Source organism: Mytilus trossulus, chromosome 9, assembly GCF_036588685.1.
Source record: "Mytilus trossulus isolate FHL-02 chromosome 9, PNRI_Mtr1.1.1.hap1, whole genome shotgun sequence".
In the NCBI taxonomy this organism is placed as follows: domain Eukaryota; kingdom Metazoa; phylum Mollusca; class Bivalvia; order Mytilida; family Mytilidae; genus Mytilus; species Mytilus trossulus.
The window spans coordinates 63,981,210-64,003,408 of NC_086381.1; the positions used below are offsets into that span (position 1 = coordinate 63,981,210).

The 22,199-nt window shown below is 32.6% G+C and overlaps 3 protein-coding genes across 3 annotated transcripts; all 3 read left to right on the forward strand.

Annotated features, from left to right (window-relative positions):
* Positions 1-1,379: 1,379 nt before the first annotated feature.
* Positions 1,380-6,514, forward strand: LOC134683231 (von Hippel-Lindau disease tumor suppressor-like). The gene is made up of 3 exons (XM_063542402.1): positions 1,380-1,853; positions 4,941-4,994; positions 6,198-6,514. Exons 1-3 carry the CDS (start codon positions 1,529-1,531, stop codon positions 6,233-6,235), a joined length of 417 nt encoding a protein of 138 aa, XP_063398472.1. The 5' UTR covers positions 1,380-1,528; the 3' UTR covers positions 6,236-6,514.
* Positions 6,515-7,331: 817 nt separating this feature from the next.
* LOC134684847 (uncharacterized) lies at positions 7,332-12,436 on the forward strand. Its single transcript, XM_063544156.1, has 3 exons — positions 7,332-7,372; positions 9,347-10,835; positions 12,408-12,436. Exons 2-3 carry the CDS (start codon positions 9,353-9,355, stop codon positions 12,434-12,436), a joined length of 1,512 nt encoding a protein of 503 aa, XP_063400226.1. The 5' UTR covers positions 7,332-7,372; positions 9,347-9,352.
* Positions 12,437-14,807: 2,371 nt separating this feature from the next.
* LOC134684848 (E3 ubiquitin/ISG15 ligase TRIM25-like) lies at positions 14,808-15,593 on the forward strand. The gene has a single exon (XM_063544158.1). The coding sequence runs from the start codon at positions 14,808-14,810 to the stop codon at positions 15,591-15,593; it is 786 nt and encodes a 261-aa protein (XP_063400228.1).
* The last annotated feature ends 6,606 nt before the right edge of the window (positions 15,594-22,199 follow it).

Consider the following 22,199-nt stretch of genomic DNA (forward strand, 5'->3'; position numbering starts at 1 on the left):
AAATTGAAAATAAATATAAATAAAACGAAAATTATGATATTTTCAAAAGGTAGAATAACTAGAAATTTGTTATTTAATATAGATGGAAATGAAATTGAGTCAGTAGCTATAAATATCTTGGTATTATTTTTTCTAGAAGTGGCTCATTTCTTTCCACCAGAAAATATCTACGTGACCAGGCGTTTAAAGCAATGTATGCTGTAATAAAAAAATCCAGATAAAATAAGTTGTCGATCAAGTGCCAACTCGATATGCCGTTTGATAAGGCTATTGTTCCTATACTAACTTATGGGTGTGAGATATGGGGATTTGAAAATTTAGATATTCTTGAGAGAGTTCATTTGCGTTTTTGAAAACATATATTCAGGTTAAAAAATTCAATCCCCAATTTTATGGTCTATTGGGAATTGGGAAGATACCCGATTTCAGTTACCGTCAAGTTGTCAACGTGTATTTGTTCCACCTAACAGAAGTTCCAGTGGAAACTTTATTATAAACAATGTCATAATACCTGTACCTGTTGGAATAAATATTCTATACTATTTATTCCGTTAGGAACATTTACTGTATTATTTCTTCCTGTGGAAATAATATTCCAGAATAGTTTTACCATTTGGAACTTATAAACTTTGTAAATCTCAATAACTATGGTTATGATAGTAAATGGATATTATATACAAAGAACATTTTTGATGACTGTGGAATGTCAAATATATGGCAAAGTCACAACTTATTTGAGAAACGTTGGGTTGTATTGAGTGTTCAGCAAAGATTAAGAGATCAGTTCATTCAAGAATGGTCAACAGAAATGAACAATTCGCCCAAGGGGCTATGTTATAGATTGTACAAAAATGTTTTTAAATTTGAACACTATTTATCAGTACTACCATTTAATTTATTAATAACCTTATGTAAATTTAGATGTGGGAATAACCGTTTGCCCATTGAGACGGGAAGGTGGCGCAACATCCCAAGATTTGAAAGATTGTGTCACCTTTGCGCCTCAGCCGATATTGGTGATGAATACCATTATATCATGTCATGTAATTATTTCAAAGATGAAAGATGCAAATACTTACCTCATTATTGTAATAAAAATATAAATGTTATCAAATTCAAACAAGTATGTTCAACCCAAAATATTGTTGAACTTGAGAAACTTTGTAGATTTATTAAAACTATTTCTGTGAAAGTCTATCCTCCTGGTTAATACAACTATGTGTTTATTTGTGTAAATATCATGTTAATTTGTATTTCACACATGCTATATCTTATATATGTAATATATATTATACAATATATATTATACATATCTTCTCTGTAACTATGTATTTGGTTTATGAGAATAAAGATCATTCATTCACAAATATTAAAATACACAGTATTTGTATAAATTACTAATTAGCGATGGAGATTTAAATCAATCAATAGTACAAATAAATGACGGGTGATTAAATAGGTTGCAGTCGATCGTAGGTATCCGCCATTGGTAAAATATGTTTCCATGCATCAATAACTGTGTAAAAATATGGAAAAAAAAGTGGCAGACCGGCCAATTGTCAAATCTGTACAAGGCGGCAAAGTTTCCTATACTTTGTTTGAAAACAGATCAACGTGTGTAGCGAGTATTTACTGGCATAATTTTGAGGGAGAGAAAATAAAATACGCTGATATTGAACCTAAGAGTACGTGCAGTATGAAGACATACGAAGAACATCCATGGTCGGCCGAAGACCCAACGACAGGAAAGATCCTATTGATTGATAAAGAACGTGTGTTCTATCCTAGATACAATCCAACGACACACGAAAGAGTATATATCGATAATCCACTATTCCACGTGACACACAAAGGTAAGGTTTTATCAATTTTGTTCGCACTTTCTAGACTGTGGTAGCCTTCATTTTTGTTAGCGTAAAAGATCGATACTTGTATAAAATGTTATTGAAATAATACAGGTGCATGACGAAATGATTGAAATAGAACTACTAAAATACAATATAAATCATGTCAACAAGCTAGTCCGTACAATCTTCGCTAGCCAAGGGTTACGATTCACTCCCGCTCTCTTCACCCTTGGCGGATTGAGTTAACATTTCGGAGACACAAGGTACAGTTTTTTATTGGTTGCAGTCGAAAATCGCTGCATCCATCCAATCAAAAAGCGCCTATAACATGATCACGTGTAAATGTAGAAAGCGTTTGTAAACAATTGCCACGTGTTTATTGTGCAACAAATCTTTACATCCCTAAACATACGACCACATTCAGTGAAAATTTTAATATTCTTAATCGACTTATAGAAGTTCCTTTGTATATTTCTTGCACAAATGCATGAATGTTGATGTATATTTTCGTTTCCGGCTTTTCCAAGTGTGTAGAATCTAGACGCTACCGTGTTTTTACCTCCAACTTGAAGAGTTCAAGAACTACCATTGGTCAAGAATAATGTATTCGGAATGGACGTGACTTTAATCTTCCGGTAGATGGCGCAACATTGAAATCACAAATGTTGGCTTAATCCGCCAAGGGTGAAGAGAGTGGGAGTGGATCGTAACCCTTGGCTAGCGAAGATGGTCCGTACAGGTTAGTCCCGTTAAGTCTGAATGGGCTTGTTTTTAATGTGTGTGTTTGTCATTTTTTTTAAATTTAAATGCAATTTAAATTTAAAATTTGTTTTGAACAATGAGATATGTTTAAATAAAACAAAATTAATTTAAAATACTCCCAAGTCTTCTGTTAACCTGTTAGTGTAGTATTGTCAATTCTAGAAGATACCATCATATAACTTTAAAGTTTGGGTGATTTCAAAAAGAAAAAGTATCTTTGATAAAGTATTTGTCTTGTCTTGTCTATTTGCGTACGATACAAATAAAATAAGAGAGCAAATAACAACATACTTAAGATTATACTAATATGTTTAATCAGGAACATATTAGAGGGTGGTAAAGAGTTATTTTCGTGCAACGTTTTCAGCCTTTTTATTTCCCGTATTTTCGTGTTTTGACATTTTATTTCTCGTTTTCTCGTGTTTGGCTCGATTTGCGTGCTTCGTGTTTCACCTTGTTTATTTTCCGTGTTTCGTGTCTGTGCTCTTTATTTCTCGTGCATGTCCCGCATTTGATTAAAAAGTCAATTTGTTATACTGCATACCTTCTGAAATTTGTGAAATCTAATAGTAATTGATGTATGTTGTTACTATTCTACTTTTGCAATATGTATGGTATCATTGAAGTCAATCAAATTACTGTGAATAATGGTTTTTTTTTTCAAATAAGATGCAAGTAGCGGACGCTAAAAGTTGACTGCAAAGTCTCCATGTTGATTAATAAGGCTGCCACGGTATGATCTCCAAGAACGGCTGAGTATATAATAACTTTTCCCTTAATATTTACCATTTTATTTCTCGTGCTTCGTTTTCCCCAATGTTTTATTTTTCGTGCAACGTTTTTGCGATTTTTATTTCACGTGTTCCCGTGTTCAATACCCCTCTTTACCACCCTCATATTATATATATTTCTCTGTGAACATTGATTTCAAGGTTATACAAACATTGAAAACGTACTATAATTCCAAAATCAAATAGAAAAACGGGAAATGGTAAAACTACCATATACACCCGTGTATCATCGTACAGCGGTTATAGGTACTAACCAATTGCAAGCGGGCATGATCGATTTCAACTGACACGGTAACGAAAATCTGTGTTTTGTCTGATAAACATTCAGTGTACATTTCTCAACATCTGAAATTCCTGCTCCAAAATATTTTTCGCATTGATTTTTTCCTATTTATAAGACATATTTTATATTCTAATAAGAACACTTGAATTTTGAATGCGCTAATAGTTGTGAATGTCAACACCGACTTTGAATGCCGATACAATTGTGACATTTACATATTTTACCTGAAAGAAAGCTAATACAGGGCAAAAGTAATAGTTACCAATCATAAACCTAGTACCTGTAATTACTCATGCCTTGAAACTTTTTGGGATAATAAACGAGTTTGAAAATTTTTTTTTTGTGTACGGTGTACTGCAACTTAACTATATGCACCGTACAGAAAGATTTATGTGGTCAGCTAAACACCGTATACACAACGCGTCTTTTCGGAATAAAATATTGAAAAAAACATGTACATATGCACGAATCATTTCAATGCCAATTATTGATACAACTATACTTATTACACACGCACAGTGGCATTCTATCAGAAAAAAAGGAGCAATGACTATAGAATTATATCGGATGAGACGAGTGCCAACTTCTTTGACAAGTACTTGAACATGTTTTTGGTAATCGTTCTTGTTTTGGGAAAATAATGAAACATCTCTAATCACCAATTTACGACCAAATAATTTCTTTAAACAACAGTTATATTTAGATTGAGGTACGCATTGATTTGATTTCAACAAAGCAAAGATTTTCGTTACCGTGTGAGGTCAAAATCAATCCCGCCGGCTTGGTTAGTACCTATATCCGCTGTATACTGATGATATACGGCGATATATGGTAAGATTAGTGCGTTATTTAGGTTGTTTAGTATAGTAAAGTATGTATATCGCACTGATAGACTTTGATCCACGTGGTATGTTTTTCTATCGTGATGATATAGCCTGTTTGTGCTGCTGGGCGGAAACCACCATAAAAAACTTATGACACGAGGGTCTAGATTGGGGGTCGACCCTTCATTTCTGTTTTCTAAAAAAAATTAGTATATATATCAGGCCATTTTTCTATATTCTTTATGCTATTGGTCATTATTCTTTTTTTCTTTTAAAACCTCATTGTTCTCCTTCTCATATTTTTATTATGTATTTTTCTCAATCTATTCACTATATTTTTATCCCATTATCCTCGATTCTGAAAAAAACCATTCGCACCCTCTCACAAGAAACATAAGAAATGTAATGTTTACGAATATTTTTTTTCATTTAGAAAAAGATAAAGAAGATCAAAATAAAGGAATCAGGTCATTTAGAGAAGCAAAAGGTAAACAGTAATAATCAGATTATCAGAATCGTTTTTTATGACAATTTAAAAAAACAATAAAAAAAATGCTCCTTATCCTTATCAGGATCGGTTTAAATTTTGAATAAAAATATACGAAAAAAAGATGATATCTGCTCTAGAATTTTGAAATTTCCATTCTTATGTGTGATTTCCCAGCAGTGCCAACATATAGAGCAGATATCTTCCATTTGTTATGATTTTCTAGAGCTTACAAATATTTTTCCTATGATGATTGTCTTGATAAAGGGTTGCTACTAACAGTGAAGCTTTTAAGTAAAGGGTTTTACGTGGTGAGAGTGATGAAAGTGTAATGTTTTTAATATAATTTTTAAATTACCTGACTGTTACAAATATTGACACTTTAGGAATATGTCTCCATATCCCTGATTCCTTGTCTTAGTTTTGCCAATATGCCTGACCATTTCCCGTTATGTCTGCTCTTCAGAGTTGTGTATTATGTGTACAATAGCATTATGTTTTTCTGGTCTGTGCGTCCGTCTGTCCTGCCTCAGGTTGAAACCTTTTGGTCAGGTCAAGGTAGTTTTTGACCAAGTTTTAGTCCAATCAACTTGAACTTAGTACACACGTTCCCTTTGATATGATGTTTCTAATTTTAAGGCAAAATTAGAGTTATGACCCCAATTTCACGGTCCACTGGTATGATAGTGCGAGTGGGGTATCCGTTTTTTTATTTATTTGTTGACCGCCATCATCAATGAAGGGACATAAATTTGACTAAAAACAGTTTTCATCATTGTAAGACGAAATATGTGTTATTGCTTGTTGTTTAAAATCCAGTAGCTAATATAACAGTAATACTCATTAAAGACGAGGTGAATATTTGGGAATTTGATTAAAGGATGGAAAGCACTGTACATATATAAGATGTGGTACTAGTGCCAATGAGACAACTCTCCATCCAAGTCACAATTTATAAAATTTAACCATTATCGGTCAAAGTACAATTGTACTTGGTACCAACCACAGGCACTCGTCTCAGAAAAAAATTCCTATGTGTTATATACAGGTATATAGGGAGAAAACATTCTGAGACAAGTGCCTGTGGTATCAACACATATCAACTTATAAATATGCTAGGAATTTTTCTGTCCTCTAGTTCGGCAGTCCTAATTAATAGTACCCTTTCCTCATAAATTAATTTTATATCTTTAAATTTTTCAGGTTGTCCAGCATGGGTTCGAAGGAAACTTAGAAACTGATTGAAGAACTTGATGATAGCAAGTTATTTGTATGGAAACTTCAACACAATGATCAAGGACAGAATCTCTCTCTCTCGAAGTAAACGTTCAATACTCAAGTCTGACAGTCAGAGGTGTTTTAGTGTTGCCTCCAGCTAGTAAAAACTGAGATTTACATTTTCATATTTTTTTTTATCAAATATATATGTGATGTCCCTAACTTTTAAAACACAAGAATCTCATGCTTTTATCATATCGTATGTTGCAATATTTTATGTTGTTATTATTCTGTGTTAAAAAATTTATAATAAAACTTTCATTCCAGGAAACGTTGTTTATTTTTAGACAGTAAAAAAGCCCCCAAATGGAGACTAAAATCACTACGCATGTACAACTTACAGTCAACAGGAAGCAGACTTGTTTTACTATTCAGTTAACATACCATCCCAACGATTGCTGAATAAATGCTATAAACATGTTTGAATGTTTTCTCAAATCTGTACCCTATTTATAACCATATGTTTTACCAGAAGACCTGTTTATGGAAAGGATACGATTTAAACATAATTTTTATATTGAGAAATCATTAGAAGTTGTAACAATGAAAGGATATCATAAAAAATCGCCAATGTTGAACTAAAACAAATTTTCTGTCTTTACCATTTATATAAGATTTGGATTCTTATATCAATATACATTACAAAAATGTTATTTATTTTTGACAGTGCAGAAGCCCCAATAATGCAAGCTAAAATCACTACTCATTTAGAGCTTCCTGAAAGCAGGCTTTTTATTATTATTCTGTTAACATAATTATCATCCCAACCATTGCAAAGCTTACTTTATAGAGTGTTTTCTGTACTCTTTTAATTACCACATTTCACCAGAAGACTGGATCCTTGTATTTGGAAAGAACAATATGTAAAGATGATACAACGGAAATTGTAAAAAGGAAATGACAGTATAAAAAACACCAATAATTGAATAAAGAAAAATTACATCTTTAAAATATGGAGGCAGAAGTCTTGAAAAAAATATACTATTAATCAAACTGATATTTTACCGGATTCAGCAAAGGAAAAGAGCGATAACTCAAATTGTTTATCTATAAAGTAAACAACGGCTGTCATCACAACGTACTTCCTTGTTGCATGTAAGGTTTGTTTTCTTGTTTATTTGCTTTTCATACCTTTTAAAGACATACATAGTATAGACCTTTGATAATTATTGGTGATTGCAATCATGCAAATGCCATATAGGTCATAAACATACAGTAAAACGACCCCGTATTCATCCCTGATCTATCACATAAATATCACTTGTCATGATCGTGCTAGATGTCAGTAGTTTAATAGTGCTTTTGGATATATATGTGATATTGTATGTTTTGTATCCTTTAAATTAAAGCCAGAGGAGGGGGCAGTTGGGCCCCCTTTTCTGGGAAAATGATGGTTGCTTATAAAGGGAATCACTGAAGCATGATCGGAGCGGGTCCCTTCTTCGGCAGCGAGTGGGTACCCAAAATTTCTGGATCCGCCACTGAAAGCACTACTATAGGTCATGTTGTAAGAGGGACATTTACCACACCGAACAATGCTAGGAATCAGTTTCAAGATTTCCTTACTTTCTTTTTTTTAATTAACAGGAGTTAATAATAGTAATCACCAGAAATTATAATAATCTTTATTTTTTTGCGAAACAAACAAAAAACAATTTTGAACATGACAAATACATAGTCAAAACAAACATAATGAAACTCGACAATAATATAATACAAACTTTAAGATAGGTAGTAACTGTAAAAAGCAAATTTAACAGCTACAAAAAATATAATATGACCGAGAGAAAAAAAAAGGGTGACTCTAAGGGAGTAATATAATGACGATTTTTGAAAAAAATGATTTTGGCTTTTTCAGTTGAAAATTAATTCGAAAAAGTGAGCTATTATTTCAGGTTACTAAGAGCCTCTAGTTTCCCAGCCACTTCAAATGCACACAGAACAAAAAACACAATTGTGATTTTTAAACTTCGATAATTAACACTTTTAAGTTGCACACAATCAATAACAATAAGTTAGATGTGGAGCAGGATCTGCTTACCCTTCCGGAGCACCTGAGATCACCCCTAGTTTTTTGTGGGGTTCGTGTAGTTTATTCTTTAGTTTTCTATGTTGTGTCATATGTACTATTGTTTGTCTGTTTGTCTTATTCATTTCTAGCCGTGGCGTTGTCAGTTTGTTTTAGATTTATGAGTTTGACTGTCCTTTGGTATCTTTTGTCCCTCTTTTAGAGTCTCCACAGAGGCGTCTATGTCGCTCAACTGGGTCTTTGTGCATCATTGTCCACAAAGGTTACTCGTTTATATCTATCGTTACTCATTTTATGTATCAACCAAGCTATTTTATTGCTTACGTATATTCTGTTGTTTTACTTCGGTTGAACTGAAAATTATTGAGAACTCTGCTTTTTCACTATAACTGTAGGTTTTGATTAAGTCACATGATAAAAAAATGAAAATAATACCTGCTACATTTCATGCGTGGGAAGCGCTTCCTGTTTTACGGTTACAGTTATAGAAATTTATAGGGATATGGCATTTACAGAAAGAAATTGATGATTCTTCAAATTATTATATTACAAAATAATCAAAAATCGACAGGACAGAATTTGTATCGATCCTGTACTTAATTCGAAGATTGTTTTATCAAGAACGTTTAAAACCGATAATTTGAAAGCCGATGTTGACTCAATGATGTTTAAGAACTGAAATTGTATGACCAGTAAGTATCTAAGATAACCAAGTATATCTAAAGCAACTTTGTCGTAGGCAGTCGGAATCGAACAGTGTAACATCAAGTACGAAAGAAACATTTTGTTTATAGATACTTTAATTGCAATCTTTATTTTCATATTCAAAATTTTCCAATACATACGCACAAAATAGAAAGAAATACTGAAAATACTTTAAGCATCAAGGCAAAAAAATCCGCTTTTGAAAGGTAACAGAAATCTGTGTGTTTAGCAATACGTTTGAAAGACAATTGTAAGTATATATTTAATACTTTCGAATTAAAACAGGAAATCAGACAGCAAAAATTAAAACATATTTTTTTTTCTTTCATATTTTTACCAGTGACCAATGGCTTCAAATACATCACTGTGTGCGATATGTGATCTACGACATCTCACCGCATCGTCTACGCACTGGTGTCCAGAATGTGAAGAAGCACTTTGCGTTGACTGTAAAGAACATCACATTCTGTCGAAAGCTTCCCGGGGTCACCACATCACCCCTATATCAGACTACAATGATTTACCTCCGTTTATCGCCAATATTGAATTATTTTGCACGTATCATAATGAGAAATACCTGCAATACTGTGTAAAGCATGAGGTTCCTATTTGTTATAAGTGTATAAAAGAACACGGCAACTGCGGAGGACTGACGCTTCTAGAGGATCTTGCTAGCGAAGTTAAATCATCTGAGGTGTTCCGAGATATGGAACAAAGCTTACATGATATAATAGTAAATATTAGTAGAATTCGAGAGAACAGGGAGTCCAATATTATAACTATTAAAGATAAAAAGAAGCAAATCATTGAAGATGTTCTTCGATTAAAAAAGGAGATAAACTTACACCTTGATAAGATGCAAGAGGATTTTATGAAAGAACTTGACAAAGTAGAAGCGGAATGTTATGAAAAGATCGAATCAATCGTGTCCTCTCTCAAGGACCAAGACAAAGAGATAGTTCAGTGCAACGCAGATATCGAAAATATAAAAACATATGCTTCAGATTTACAAGCATTCCTTGGTATGAGAGATATCCAGAACACTATTACAAAAAATAAGAATTACATTGAGTTCATGGTTCAAAGTAAGAATGTAGAAACAATCGTCCTGGATTGTTCTATCGATGCAAAGATACAGGATTCTATAACTAACATAAAGAAATTGGGTTCCATTATGGTTGAAAGATACTCATCTGAAACCATCGAATTAGTTAGGAAGAAAGACAGACAGGCTCAAATATTGGTAACTGAGGAAAACCAATCTGTAAACAATATACAATTAAATTTTAAGCGGAAACTAAAACCTTCATGTGTTAACACGAGGGGATGTTGTATGACGGAATATGGTGGGTATCTTTTTACGGATTACCATAACCATCAAGAGAAACTTGTGGGATTGAACTCATCTGGAAAAACTGAATATACCATCAAGCTTGCAGAGTCATACAGTGCCTTCGATTTAGCATGTATAGACGACAACACAGTAGCTGTTAGTACTGGATATTCCTATGGAACGACCGGTATAATGATTATTGATTTGACCACCCGAAAAGTGAAAAGATTCGTTGAATTACCTGGTATACCTTTTGGCATTACTTTTGATGGTGGATCATTGATTTGCTGCTGTGAAGGTTATGACATGCGTGAAATATCATGTACAGACTTTAGCTGTACTATCCTTCCTAACACGTTCACGTCAACGAGTTCGTACGTTGCAACCCAAGGTGAAATGATTGTCTATACTTTTCCTTATAAAAATAAAGTATCTTGTTTAAACATGAGAAAACTAGTTTGGGAGTTCAAGAATGATGCTTTAAAGAACCCAGGAGGTATTACCTTGGACGATAAAGGGAAGGTTTTCGTCGTCGGGATAGATTCAAAAAATATTTTTGTGATTTCTCCCAATGGAAAACAATATAAACAGATACAAATCACTGAATATGATCTCACTAAACCAAGGGCGATATTTTTTGACAAAAAAAAGAAGCAGATATTAGTCGCAAACGAAAACAGTTTCGCTTATCTTTTTGACATTTTATATTGTTAGATTAAGTTACATATAACTGATGTTGCTTAAAAACAAATGATCACGATGGAGCACAAAAGGAATTGACGTATGTTTATTTTTCCAGTTTTTTAGACTTTCGAATTTTGATAACATTCTGATTTCTAAGCAACATCATGCACTGAGTTAGTATTAAGAAAAGGTTATGGGAAGAAAAACATGTTTCAACACCAATGAGAACAGTTGCTTGATCCATGGAGCTCTTATATTTTTATATCTGTTAAATGTCGATTCAATTAAAACATCTTTACAATTTTATCATAGATTTCTTATTTAGTATGTACTTAGTTTTACATGTATCACTAAATCTATGACTTGGTACAGTTTATATCAATGTATGAGACCTCTGTACTCTTATCAGTGTTATTATTCATTTTTACGATATTGGTAGATGAAAGTAAAAGTTATTATTCATTTATCAAATCATCACCCAATAAATTAGACATTCAATTTCATTTCGATGTTAGTCAAAGCTACGATTCGAAAACGATATCTTTCTCGAATAGTATTCTGGTTTGTTTACAATATTTGCTAACTTACGTTTAATATATACAGGATTTTAAGCAGATTGGTAAGCTTTCACAGATGAGTAAATTTGAAAACTTTAAGTTCAATTAACAAGAAAATGAGGAGATTAGAAGAACGGTTTGATTTGACATTTGTACAACTTTATCTCAGTGAAAAGATTTATTCAAAATGTGTTGAACACATGGATATGTATGGATGCGCAATTCATTAAGACTGGCGGTATTTGCTACTTTCTTCTCAATTCCTCTACCAATATCGTAAAAATAGACATGGTTGATTACTCGTACAGAAACTGAGACATTTTCACATGTGCCCCTTAAGTTTTGGAATATGAAGTTGGATTTATTTTGTAAATTAAGCATACCCTAAAAGGTTTTCGTAGCATTGATTTGCGAGGTATAAAAATCCTATTTTTCACACGTTCAATTCTTTGAAAATTTAATCTGTTGTATTCATTTAATAACTCCATAGTTTTTACACTTTTATTCTATGGTCCACAGCTCTGTTAGTCAGCACAAATGGTTAAGCCCAGTCATTTGTTATATATTCATGCATGTCCAATATCACTTGATGGATATTGTCTATTTACGTACAGTTTTTGCAATATTTTTAATTTGAGGCGAATTGGGGATACTGACCAATATACTTTATGTTTGAAAGTCAGAAGGTGAGCTTCAATAGAAACAACTGACTGGTTTAAATGCGTCAACAATGACAAACGGGGATCATTATTTTAAGTACAGTTACAGTTACATTTATCATTTAGTTGTATATGATTTCCAAATATGTGTTCAATGTTTTATTGCAGGGAAGCAGTTGCTTAACCATAAGCTGTAAAAAGCTGGGTTTTTTTTTTTAAATAAACAGCGAGAAATAATAGACTAATTGCATGCTTTGGGAGGGCACACAATAAATTGAGTATTTTGGTTGTAGTTCTATTTTGGTTAATTTGCTAAAAAAAACCATGGATTTTTATTCGCACATTTCATAAATATACAAGGCTATTACTAATTAGACGCCATTATTGGATTGGTAACAAGAATATCAAAACTCCTTGTAATCCTTTATCTTTAATTGATTAACATATACTGCTAGATATAAGGAGTAGAATTAAAATTCTTGATAGTCAAAAGTTAAATCACAAAAATACTCGAGACCGAGGAAAATTCAAAAAGGAAAGCTCCTAGTTAAACATTTATTAAATGGCAAAATCAAACAAATGGATAACAACTGTTGTACAGACATTGTCTTATGTAGAAAATGATGGATTAAACTTGTTTTAATTAAAATTGACTGCAGTAGAGATTATCTAAATTTATTTCATATGATATTTGTACAAAACAAATAACCTTTTTAAAAATGAATCTCATGTAAGAGATTTTGTTTCAAACATTCTTTTAACTTTGAACCACAGTATACGGATTATTTTTTTTTTTTATATATGAATATTTAGATATAAAAAAGGTTTAAAAAGTCGCTACGGAACTATGAAATGTCTAGGTTATATGTATGTTAAACTATTTACAAATTTGAAAAAAAAACTTTGAAACTATAAATACAAAAGAGTAATGTCAAATCTGAATAATGTCCCAGTTAGATAAACTTTAGGTAAAATAAACTACTTCTATAAAAAAAAAGAATACTATCAATTTAAAATGGCACAGAAAAAGAGCGATAACTCATTTTGATTTTTTTCGGACATCATTATGTAAACAACGCCTCGATAACAACATACTTCCGTGTTGCATGTTGGAGATTTGTTTCTTTTTTAATTACACATGTTACATTTCACATCTTTTATGAGATTAATTATACAAACCTTTTGATTATTATTGGTGTTTTCAAACAGACCAAGCTGAAATAGGTCATAAAACACAAAATTAAATCCTTGTCTTTCTGATTTCTAACTTAATTACCCTTTTATCCATATAAGAAATATAAATATCACGTGTCATGCAAAATGCCAGCAGTCTCACATTCCTACTACTTTTGGATAACTTTCTGTCACTGATGGTACTCTTTTTGATACGATATACTATAAAATACCGAAGACAGATAAAAGGAATTACCAAGTTGAACAGTACAGTAGACAACATCACAATTGCGTACTTATCAGTCGACAGAAGCTAACCACACATTTATTGTAAGGTTTCCCGAATTGGTAAAGGCTATTCTAGACACACACAAAAAAATGCACGGCAAAACAAGAAATGAACGTGTGTGACTATCCCTTCCACATGTCTTTGTAATCTGAAGAACAAAGATTAACGTTCTGTCTTACTATTTGGCAAACCAAAACACTATAATAGATAGGCTGAAGTATGAAATGTCAAGAACAATCACCTGTTTCAAATTATTTACATAAAGGAGTAGGTTCCAAAATGGCCCCTGATTTAGCGTAAATTTCAATTTAGGATTTATTGACCAATAGCACTAGAAATTATACCTAATACAATGACTAGATAGAAAATAAACAATTTTGTTGAAAATTTTTGTTCCTGCGTTTTATGTTGACGTCACAAGTTGTACTCATATTGATTTAACATGAAAAAATCAATAAAAATGGCTAAATTTCCATAGATTATTGGACAGGAAACATAGAGCGCAGGTCTCGTTTAAGTTACATGCTACTAAATATTCGTATAAAAATAAACAAAAAAAATGACGCTTTATACATTTCCTGCATCCAAAGCGCTTGCGGTATTTACTGTCATCAGCAACGCCAAAAGCGGATCATATTGTCTCATTGGCACCCACACCACATCTTCCTATACATATGTATAAGAACCGACCGAAATTGTGAAAAGCTACATAGCCAAAACCATTCTTAAAACAATTGTCAATCTATCAAAGGACAACTTTGCCTGAAGGAGTCGAATTCGAACAGTCTGATATCAAGAACGAAAGAAACATTGTGTTGATACATTCATTATTTGCAATGTTCATTTTCATTTTAATTATTTATTTCAAATATATATGCATACAAATGCTAAAGAAAAAACATAATAAAATATAAATATTTAATCCATCGAATAAAAGTTTTGCCTTATTAAATTTCTGAGTGGTCAGCAAAACATTTGAAAGACTTTTTATGAACATGTTAGCCTAAAAACCATCGCTATATATTTAAGATTTTGAATAATAACAGGAAACAAAACCAAAAAATGAGCATATTAATTTTTGTTTTTATATTTTTTACCAGTGACCAATGGCTACAAATACATCATTGTGTGCTATATGTAATCTACGACATCTTACCACATCGTCCACACACTGGTGTCCAGAATGTGAGGAAGCACTTTGCGTTGAATGTAAAGAACATCACATTATATCGAAAGCTTCCCGGGGTCACAACGTCATCCCTATATCAGAATACAATAGTTTACCTCCGTTCATCGCCAGCATCAACATATTCTGTACTTATCACAATGAGAAGTACACACAATACTGTGTAAAGCACGAGGTTCCTATTTGTTACAAATGTATCAAAGAACATGGACACTGCGATGAACTAACAATTATTGAAGATGTTGCACTGGGCATGAAATCATCCAAAGTGTTCAGAGAAATGGAACAAAGTGTAAACGATATAATGGTTAATATCAACCGAATCCGAAGTGACAGGGAGTCCAATTTGAAAATCTTGAAAGTGAAAAAGACACAAATCTTCGAAGTTGTAAGTCGCTTTAAAGAAACAATTACACGGTACCTCGATAGGTTGCAAGAAGATTTCATGACCGAACTTGACAAAGTAGAAGCGGAATGTTGCGATAAGATCGAATCAATCGTTTCCTCACTCAATGCTCAATATGAAGAGATGATTCAGTGCAACGCAGAAATCGAAAACATAAAGAAGTATGTCTCCGATATACAATCATTTCTTGGTGTGAAAAAAATCCAGAAGAACATCACTCAAAATGAGCAGTTGATTCAGTCAATGGTTCAAAATAAACTTGTAGAAAAAGTCAGCTTGGATTTTACCTTCGATACTTAAATGTTGGATTTTATGACTGATGATGGAAAGTTCGGTTCCATTAAAGTGCAAAGCTGTCCATTTGATAGCATTAAGTTAGTGAGCAGGAAAGACCCACAAGCTCAGGAACCGGAATCAGTAAACAATATAAAATTCAATTTTAAGCGGGAACTACAAACTTCTTGTGTTTCGACCAGTGGATGTTCTACTACAAAAGATAGATATCTTTTTACTGACAGCAATGAATATGGACAGAAACTTGTAGCCATAGACTTATATGGTGAGACTGAATATATCCTCAAACTTAATCATCCTCATGGTGCATACGATTTAACATGTATAGACGACAACACAGTAGCTGTTACCACTGGATATTTATTTCGAAATACTGGTATTTTGATTATTGATTTGACGACCAGAAAAATAAAAAGGTTTATTGAATTATCTGATTCACCCTATGGCATAACTTTTGATGGAAAATCATTAATTTGCTGTTCTAACAGAAATTGTATCCATATAATATCTTGTACAGACTTTAGCTATACCAATATTCCGAGCACGTGCATGCCTCCAAACTCGTACATTACTACCCATGGTGACAATATTTTTTGCTCCGTACCCGAAACACATAAAGTAGTAGTATATTGTTTAAAAAGTGGAAAGGTAGTTTGGGAATTCATTAATGAAAAGATGCTAAACTGCCCAGGAGGAATTACTGTAGACGATAAAGGAAATGTTTTTGTCGTTGATTTTCTGTCTAAAAGTATCCTAGTGATTTCACCTGATGGAAAACAATACAAACAGATACAAACCAGGGAATATGGTCTCACTCAACCTATGACAATTTTTTATGACAAAATTAGGAAGCAATTGTTAGTCTCAAACTATGACGATTTTGCACATGTTTACGACATTTCATATTTGTATTTTTTTATTTATAACTGATGATCTTCATGCGTTATAGAAATTAACGTTTTACATGTTCACGAATATCTTTCTTGTTGTCATGCATCATTTCGATGTTGGAATACAACTTGTATTTCGTATTTCGTATTGTGCGCGTTGCAGGACATATTTGATATTTCGAATTGTGTGCATGAAAGTTTTGTTTTTGTTTTGATAAAACTCGTCTGATCTGCTAAAATATAAGCCTGGCCTTTTAGTGAGTTTTTTCGCCCAACAATGCTCTCGTTTAGAGCAGTTAGTGTCAAAATGGGAAATGTCGTTAGTATTGCTATAATATCAATCACATTTTAATCAAATATGTCAGAATATAATTGGAAACCAATCTCTGAATAAAGGCAACAGTAGTATATCGCTAATCGAAATTCATAAATCTATAGTATGTATAGAGAAAAAAAACCAAAGCCGAGTTACAAACTTAAACTGATGGAAACGCATCAAATATAAGATAACTACGCCACAACAGAAACACAACATTAAAATATAACACACACTAAAACGAACTATAATTTAACAATGTAGGATTTAGTAGATTAGATCATTTTAAATCCGATAGGACAAAAATTGTACTGATTGGGATAAGCAATATGTAAACTACTTCTTTGATATAAAGATTATTCAACGATAAATAGATTTTTAAAATATGGGATGCGGATCCAATAAGTGCATTTATTCCGTAGTTCACTTTTTTATCTATACATATTTAAAAAGCTGTAAGAGACCTTTACACAGAATCAACGATTGCTTCAAAGCGACAAATGTCAGATAAGTGGACATTTAAATTTCTATAAACTGTCAATACATGTGAACAAACATCCTTTGAAATTACAATATGATTGCTTGAGTCGTTACATGCCAAGTGAAAAAGAGAGTTAAAGATGTTTTATGAAGTAGAGTGAGATTTATCAAAAAAATGTTTTTTGTGTATCTGAATTTGTCTTTGGTAAAGCGTACGTGACATGTCTATCCTATATTCTTAATCAGAAACATGTAAACGATTACTCTAGGAATGATACTGCGCTTTATTAATTCAATATAAAAAATAAAGTAACTAATTCACATGTACGTTATTTTTTGTATTTACACACTATGTATTATATTATTATGATTAAATAAAGCATATATAAAGTTCAAAACAAATACAAGTTTAAGAGTTGATGTATTGTTGCAATTGGACAAATGGCATTACGAAAATTTATTGAATCGTAAAAAGCTAAGTTAGTGTAAGTTTCATCTTCTGCAGAGACTGATTTATAGTATGCTTTGGTAGTAATAAGAGTTGTCTTTGTCTTAGTTTTCTAAGTCAGTGAAATCGAGGAAACAGTGACAACAGTGCACTGCATTTTTAAACAAGGCCTTATATTGTTTGGGGTTACAGTCTTATTAGAAGAAAGAATGCTCGATCCTTTGTTTATTGAAAATAAAGAATTGAATTCAGCTTTAACTATAGATGAAATAAGGCGACTTGTCTCAAGAACCAAAAAACGGTAAATCGTGTGGAATGGATAATATCCCTTATAAAGTATTGAAGACAGAAAATGTTATCGCCGTCTTATATTCTATGTTTCAACTAGTTTTCGACACAAGCATTGTGCCATCATTATGGCACCAGGCCATCATCTGTCCGATACTTAAAGACAAATCATCAGATAAACGCATTCCACTTCACTATCGAGGAATCAGTTTGTTGTCGTGTGTTTCGAAGCTGTACAGTGGATTTATAAACAATAGAGTGTCTTCATATCTGGAGGACAATGATTTACTTTCTGAGGAACAAAACGGCTTTCGTAAAAATCGTTCATGTGAGGATCACCCTTTACAGCATAATAAAAAACAATCCTAATGTTATTGCCACATTTATTGATCTAAAAAAGGCTTTTGATTTCGTAGATCGTGATATGTTGCAGTACAAACTGTTGCTTAACAATATTGATGGGAAAATATATAACTCTATTAAAAGTTTATATGTGCAAACAACCGCAAGTATTCGATTAACAATAAAATGTCCGATTGGTTTTTATGTAACTCTGGTGTAAAACAAGGTGATAATCTATCTCCGACATTATTTTCTGTTTTTATTGATGATCTTGTAGATGAAATCAACCAACTTGGACTTGGTATTAAAATTGGAGAATCGAAATTGTCTTTACTTTTATATGCGTACGATATTGTTTTGATGGCCGAGAATGAATGTGATATGCAAAAGATGCTAGATAAATTACATGATTCGTGTAAAAAATGGAGAGTCTTAATTAATACAGACAGTCAAAAGTTGTACACTTCAGAGCATCACGCAAAAAACGGAGCGAATTTCAGTTTAGAATCGGAGGGAACATCTTGCAAATTATAGACAAATATAAATACCTTGGAGTTATTTTTAACGAGAAAAAGAATATACATCGAATGCTGAAAATCTTTCTGCAGCTAGTGGAAGAGCACTCAGAGCTATTATATCGAAGATACACAGTTTAAAAGAATTTGGTATAAAGACTTATGAAAAACTGTATGTCTCTTGTATTTACCTATACTCGACTACTGTTCTTCAGTGTGGGGTTTTAAAGACTTAAATTGTGTCGACATTGTTCAAAACAAGGCCATAAGATACTTTTTGGGAGTTCACAAGTTTGCTCCAAAGCTGGCTATCAACGGAGATGTTGGATGGTTTCCTTCAAAAGAACGTCGCTGGTGTAATATGGTTAGATATTGGAACCGATTGATGGATATGGACAATAGTAGACTTTGTAAAAGGGTGTTCCTATGGGACTACGAATTATCTACGAACAATTTGTCATCAAGTGTAAGAACAATAATGTCTTTAGTTGGTATGGATGATAACTTTCAACAAATGCTAAAATGTGATGTTAATAGCGTCAGAAACAATCTTATGGATATATGTGCAACAAAATGGCATACAAACCTATCTAACTTTCCGAAAATTCGTACATATAGAACTTTTAAATCGACATATTCAACAGAAACATATTTTAAACAAAATTTAAAACGTAGAGAAAGATCGGTACTGGCCCAGTTTAGATGTGGCATTCTTCCGCTAAGATTAGAAACAGGACGTTTTGTTGGTGAGCCAGAATACCAACGGATATGTAGAATGTGCGACTCCGGACATATTGAAAATGAGCTACACTTTCTGATTGAATGCCAATTTTACAATGGACTATGTAATCAATTATATTCTGGACTTGGTGAAACCGTATTAAATTTGAATAACAGTGAAAAGTTAAATTTATTATTGTCAGAATATCCTTGAAAAACAGCTCGATACCTAGAACATTCATTTACAAAACGCAGACAACACTTATATTTAAATAATTAACATGTATATAAGATTCCTGATGACAATCTGAATTAATAATATAGTATCTATTTGAAGTGACTTATAGGTCCATTGTGCCAGGTGTAATTTAATTGAAATATTTCAATATTGTACATAATTTGTTATACACAATGTCACTATAATAAACATATTTGTATTGTATTTTATTGTTATATATAGTGGCAACGTTATCTTTTACACCGTTTATTCATACCTAAAATTCATGATTTTTTTGCCACTGCAAGCGTCATATTGATCTGAAGATTTTGGTCTTTTTTTATATATATATATATATATATATCTATGATGCTTTATTTAACTAATTGCAATTCAATTATTTTTAACAATGTGTGAATAAAATGAAGACAAACAAACATAATAGGTTAAATGACACATAAGGGTTCAGCAATAAACATTATGCTATATCCCTAATACATGTACCTAAAAAACAAAAAAGGCCAACAAAGAAAACAACATATTCTAACACTGCAAATTGACCTTTGTTTTGTTCTCGACCAAGATATTACTTGAGATGACGTGGATTCATCTCGACAGTACTTAACTGTACTAAACTGTACTCGACGTTGGTCTAGACTTTACTTTTAAAATAAGTCTGATTGAGTACTTGATAATCCTGGTATTGTCTAAATATGGTCTCTACAAATGCTCGACTCATTCTTGGCTCAGTATTGGCCAGTATCGACCTGTCTGTAACCAGTCTCGACCAATCTCGACCTGTCTTTAACCACTCTCGACCAGTCTCAACCTGTCTCGACTTAGTATTATCCTTTAAATTACGTCCGGACTCGTCTGAATCAGCTCATCTAACTCAATTGTTTGATGATATTACAGAATTCTATGTTTTTTGTAGTTTGGATCATTGCTGTCAAGTTAAAGCATTTAATTACTAGATAAAAAAGGTAAAATTTTCAATTCTAATTAAACTAAGCTGTTACTATTTCTATAACTTGGATTTTATTAAAATTTTAAAGCTATCGCAATATACATTGATCTTACATAATGCAAGGTTGATTTGTTTATTGCCGCCACATTTAAGGATTTATTATAATAGGTCAAGTAATATTCAATTCGACCGCCGTCAGAAATCACATTAAATTCATGTTATTTTGGATTTTCATAAAACTATACAACTATCTCAAATATATATATTCATCTTACAACATGCCAGGTTGTTAGGTAGTTTGGTTTATTGCTGACAAACGAAATGAATTATAAATAAGTAAAAAAGCTTGAATTGTCAGTTCTCAATAAAATCAGATACATGTAATCACCTTTAAAAATTTCTTTAATTTTTGGCAAATCAAAATGGATTTTCATAAAACTCTACAGCTATGTTGGTATAAATAACTTTGACAATTTCGGAATTAACAAACGTTCTGACTATGTAAAGCTCACATCAGGTGGAATATCATGGGGTTTATCAAAGTTTTCCAGAGAGGAATACTTCTCCGCTCTATAATCTGATACACTTTCATGGAAGCTGCATGAAGTCTCTGTGCGGCGTTCCCTTTCGGCAGACTTTATATAGTTGTTCGTGTCGTAGCGATCAAAAACATGTGCTACTATGTGCGCCATAGAAATCATTGGGACATATATTTTTAATAGTAAGCTGCAATGTCGCCGTATGTTTTACCTTTTTTAGCATTAATAAATTGAACCAATGCCATACCATCTCTTATGTTAGTTGTGAGTGATGGTATAAAGGAAGGTAGGGAAAGTGCACAAGAGATTTAAGATTCGAATTGCTTCACAAAATCCGACTTGCATGATTTTCTCATGGTGCCGTCATTTTGAAAAGGGGATAACGGAATGGGTGCGACAACACATGTTCTATGAAAACATCCATCATCTCTACATTTTGCCGAAATCAGTGCACGTCTAATCACAAGTCATGGATTTATGCAACATGAAAGTATTCCCTCCCCCGATTTATATTTAAGGTTTGTGTTTGACATTGATATTGGACTATAACAACTCTTAAGAAAGATCACTAGTGATAAAATGTTACGACATGTTCAAGCCTTCCCCAACAACTGTGAGCAAAGAACATCGAATATGTCTTAAAGCATGCATTTAAGAAGAGATATTGATAAGACATTGAGGGTGGGATTCCACACCAAAGTGATCAGTCATAGATCATTTAGATGGTTCACAATGGCAATAACATAACATGTTCTTCATCTCTTTTCATTGCTGTTGGCTTTGTTTCTTCTTGTGAATTTGCATAATTTGCAGCAATTTTATCCCTTTTCAGCATTACACGACTAATGGATTCTATGAAATGTCTAGTAAGGGTCCATCTAACAAGCGCA

Excerpts from the sequence above, each read along its gene's own strand:
- LOC134683231 (XM_063542402.1), top strand. The coding sequence starts at position 1,529 with ATGGAAAAAAAAGTGGCAGACCGGCCAATTGTCAAATCTGTACAAGGC. Across the intron at positions 1,854-4,940 it reads ATTCCACGTGACACACAAAG|AAAAAGATAAAGAAGATCAA; the intron begins GTAAGGTTTTAT and ends TTTTTCATTTAG. Across the intron at positions 4,995-6,197 it reads GTCATTTAGAGAAGCAAAAG|GTTGTCCAGCATGGGTTCGA; the intron begins GTAAACAGTAAT and ends TAAATTTTTCAG.
- LOC134684847 (XM_063544156.1), top strand. The coding sequence starts at position 9,353 with ATGGCTTCAAATACATCACTGTGTGCGATATGTGATCTACGACATCTC. Across the intron at positions 10,836-12,407 it reads TGCTTTAAAGAACCCAGGAG|GGAAGCAGTTGCTTAACCAT; the intron begins GTATTACCTTGG and ends GTTTTATTGCAG.
- LOC134684848 (XM_063544158.1), top strand. The coding sequence starts at position 14,808 with ATGGCTACAAATACATCATTGTGTGCTATATGTAATCTACGACATCTT.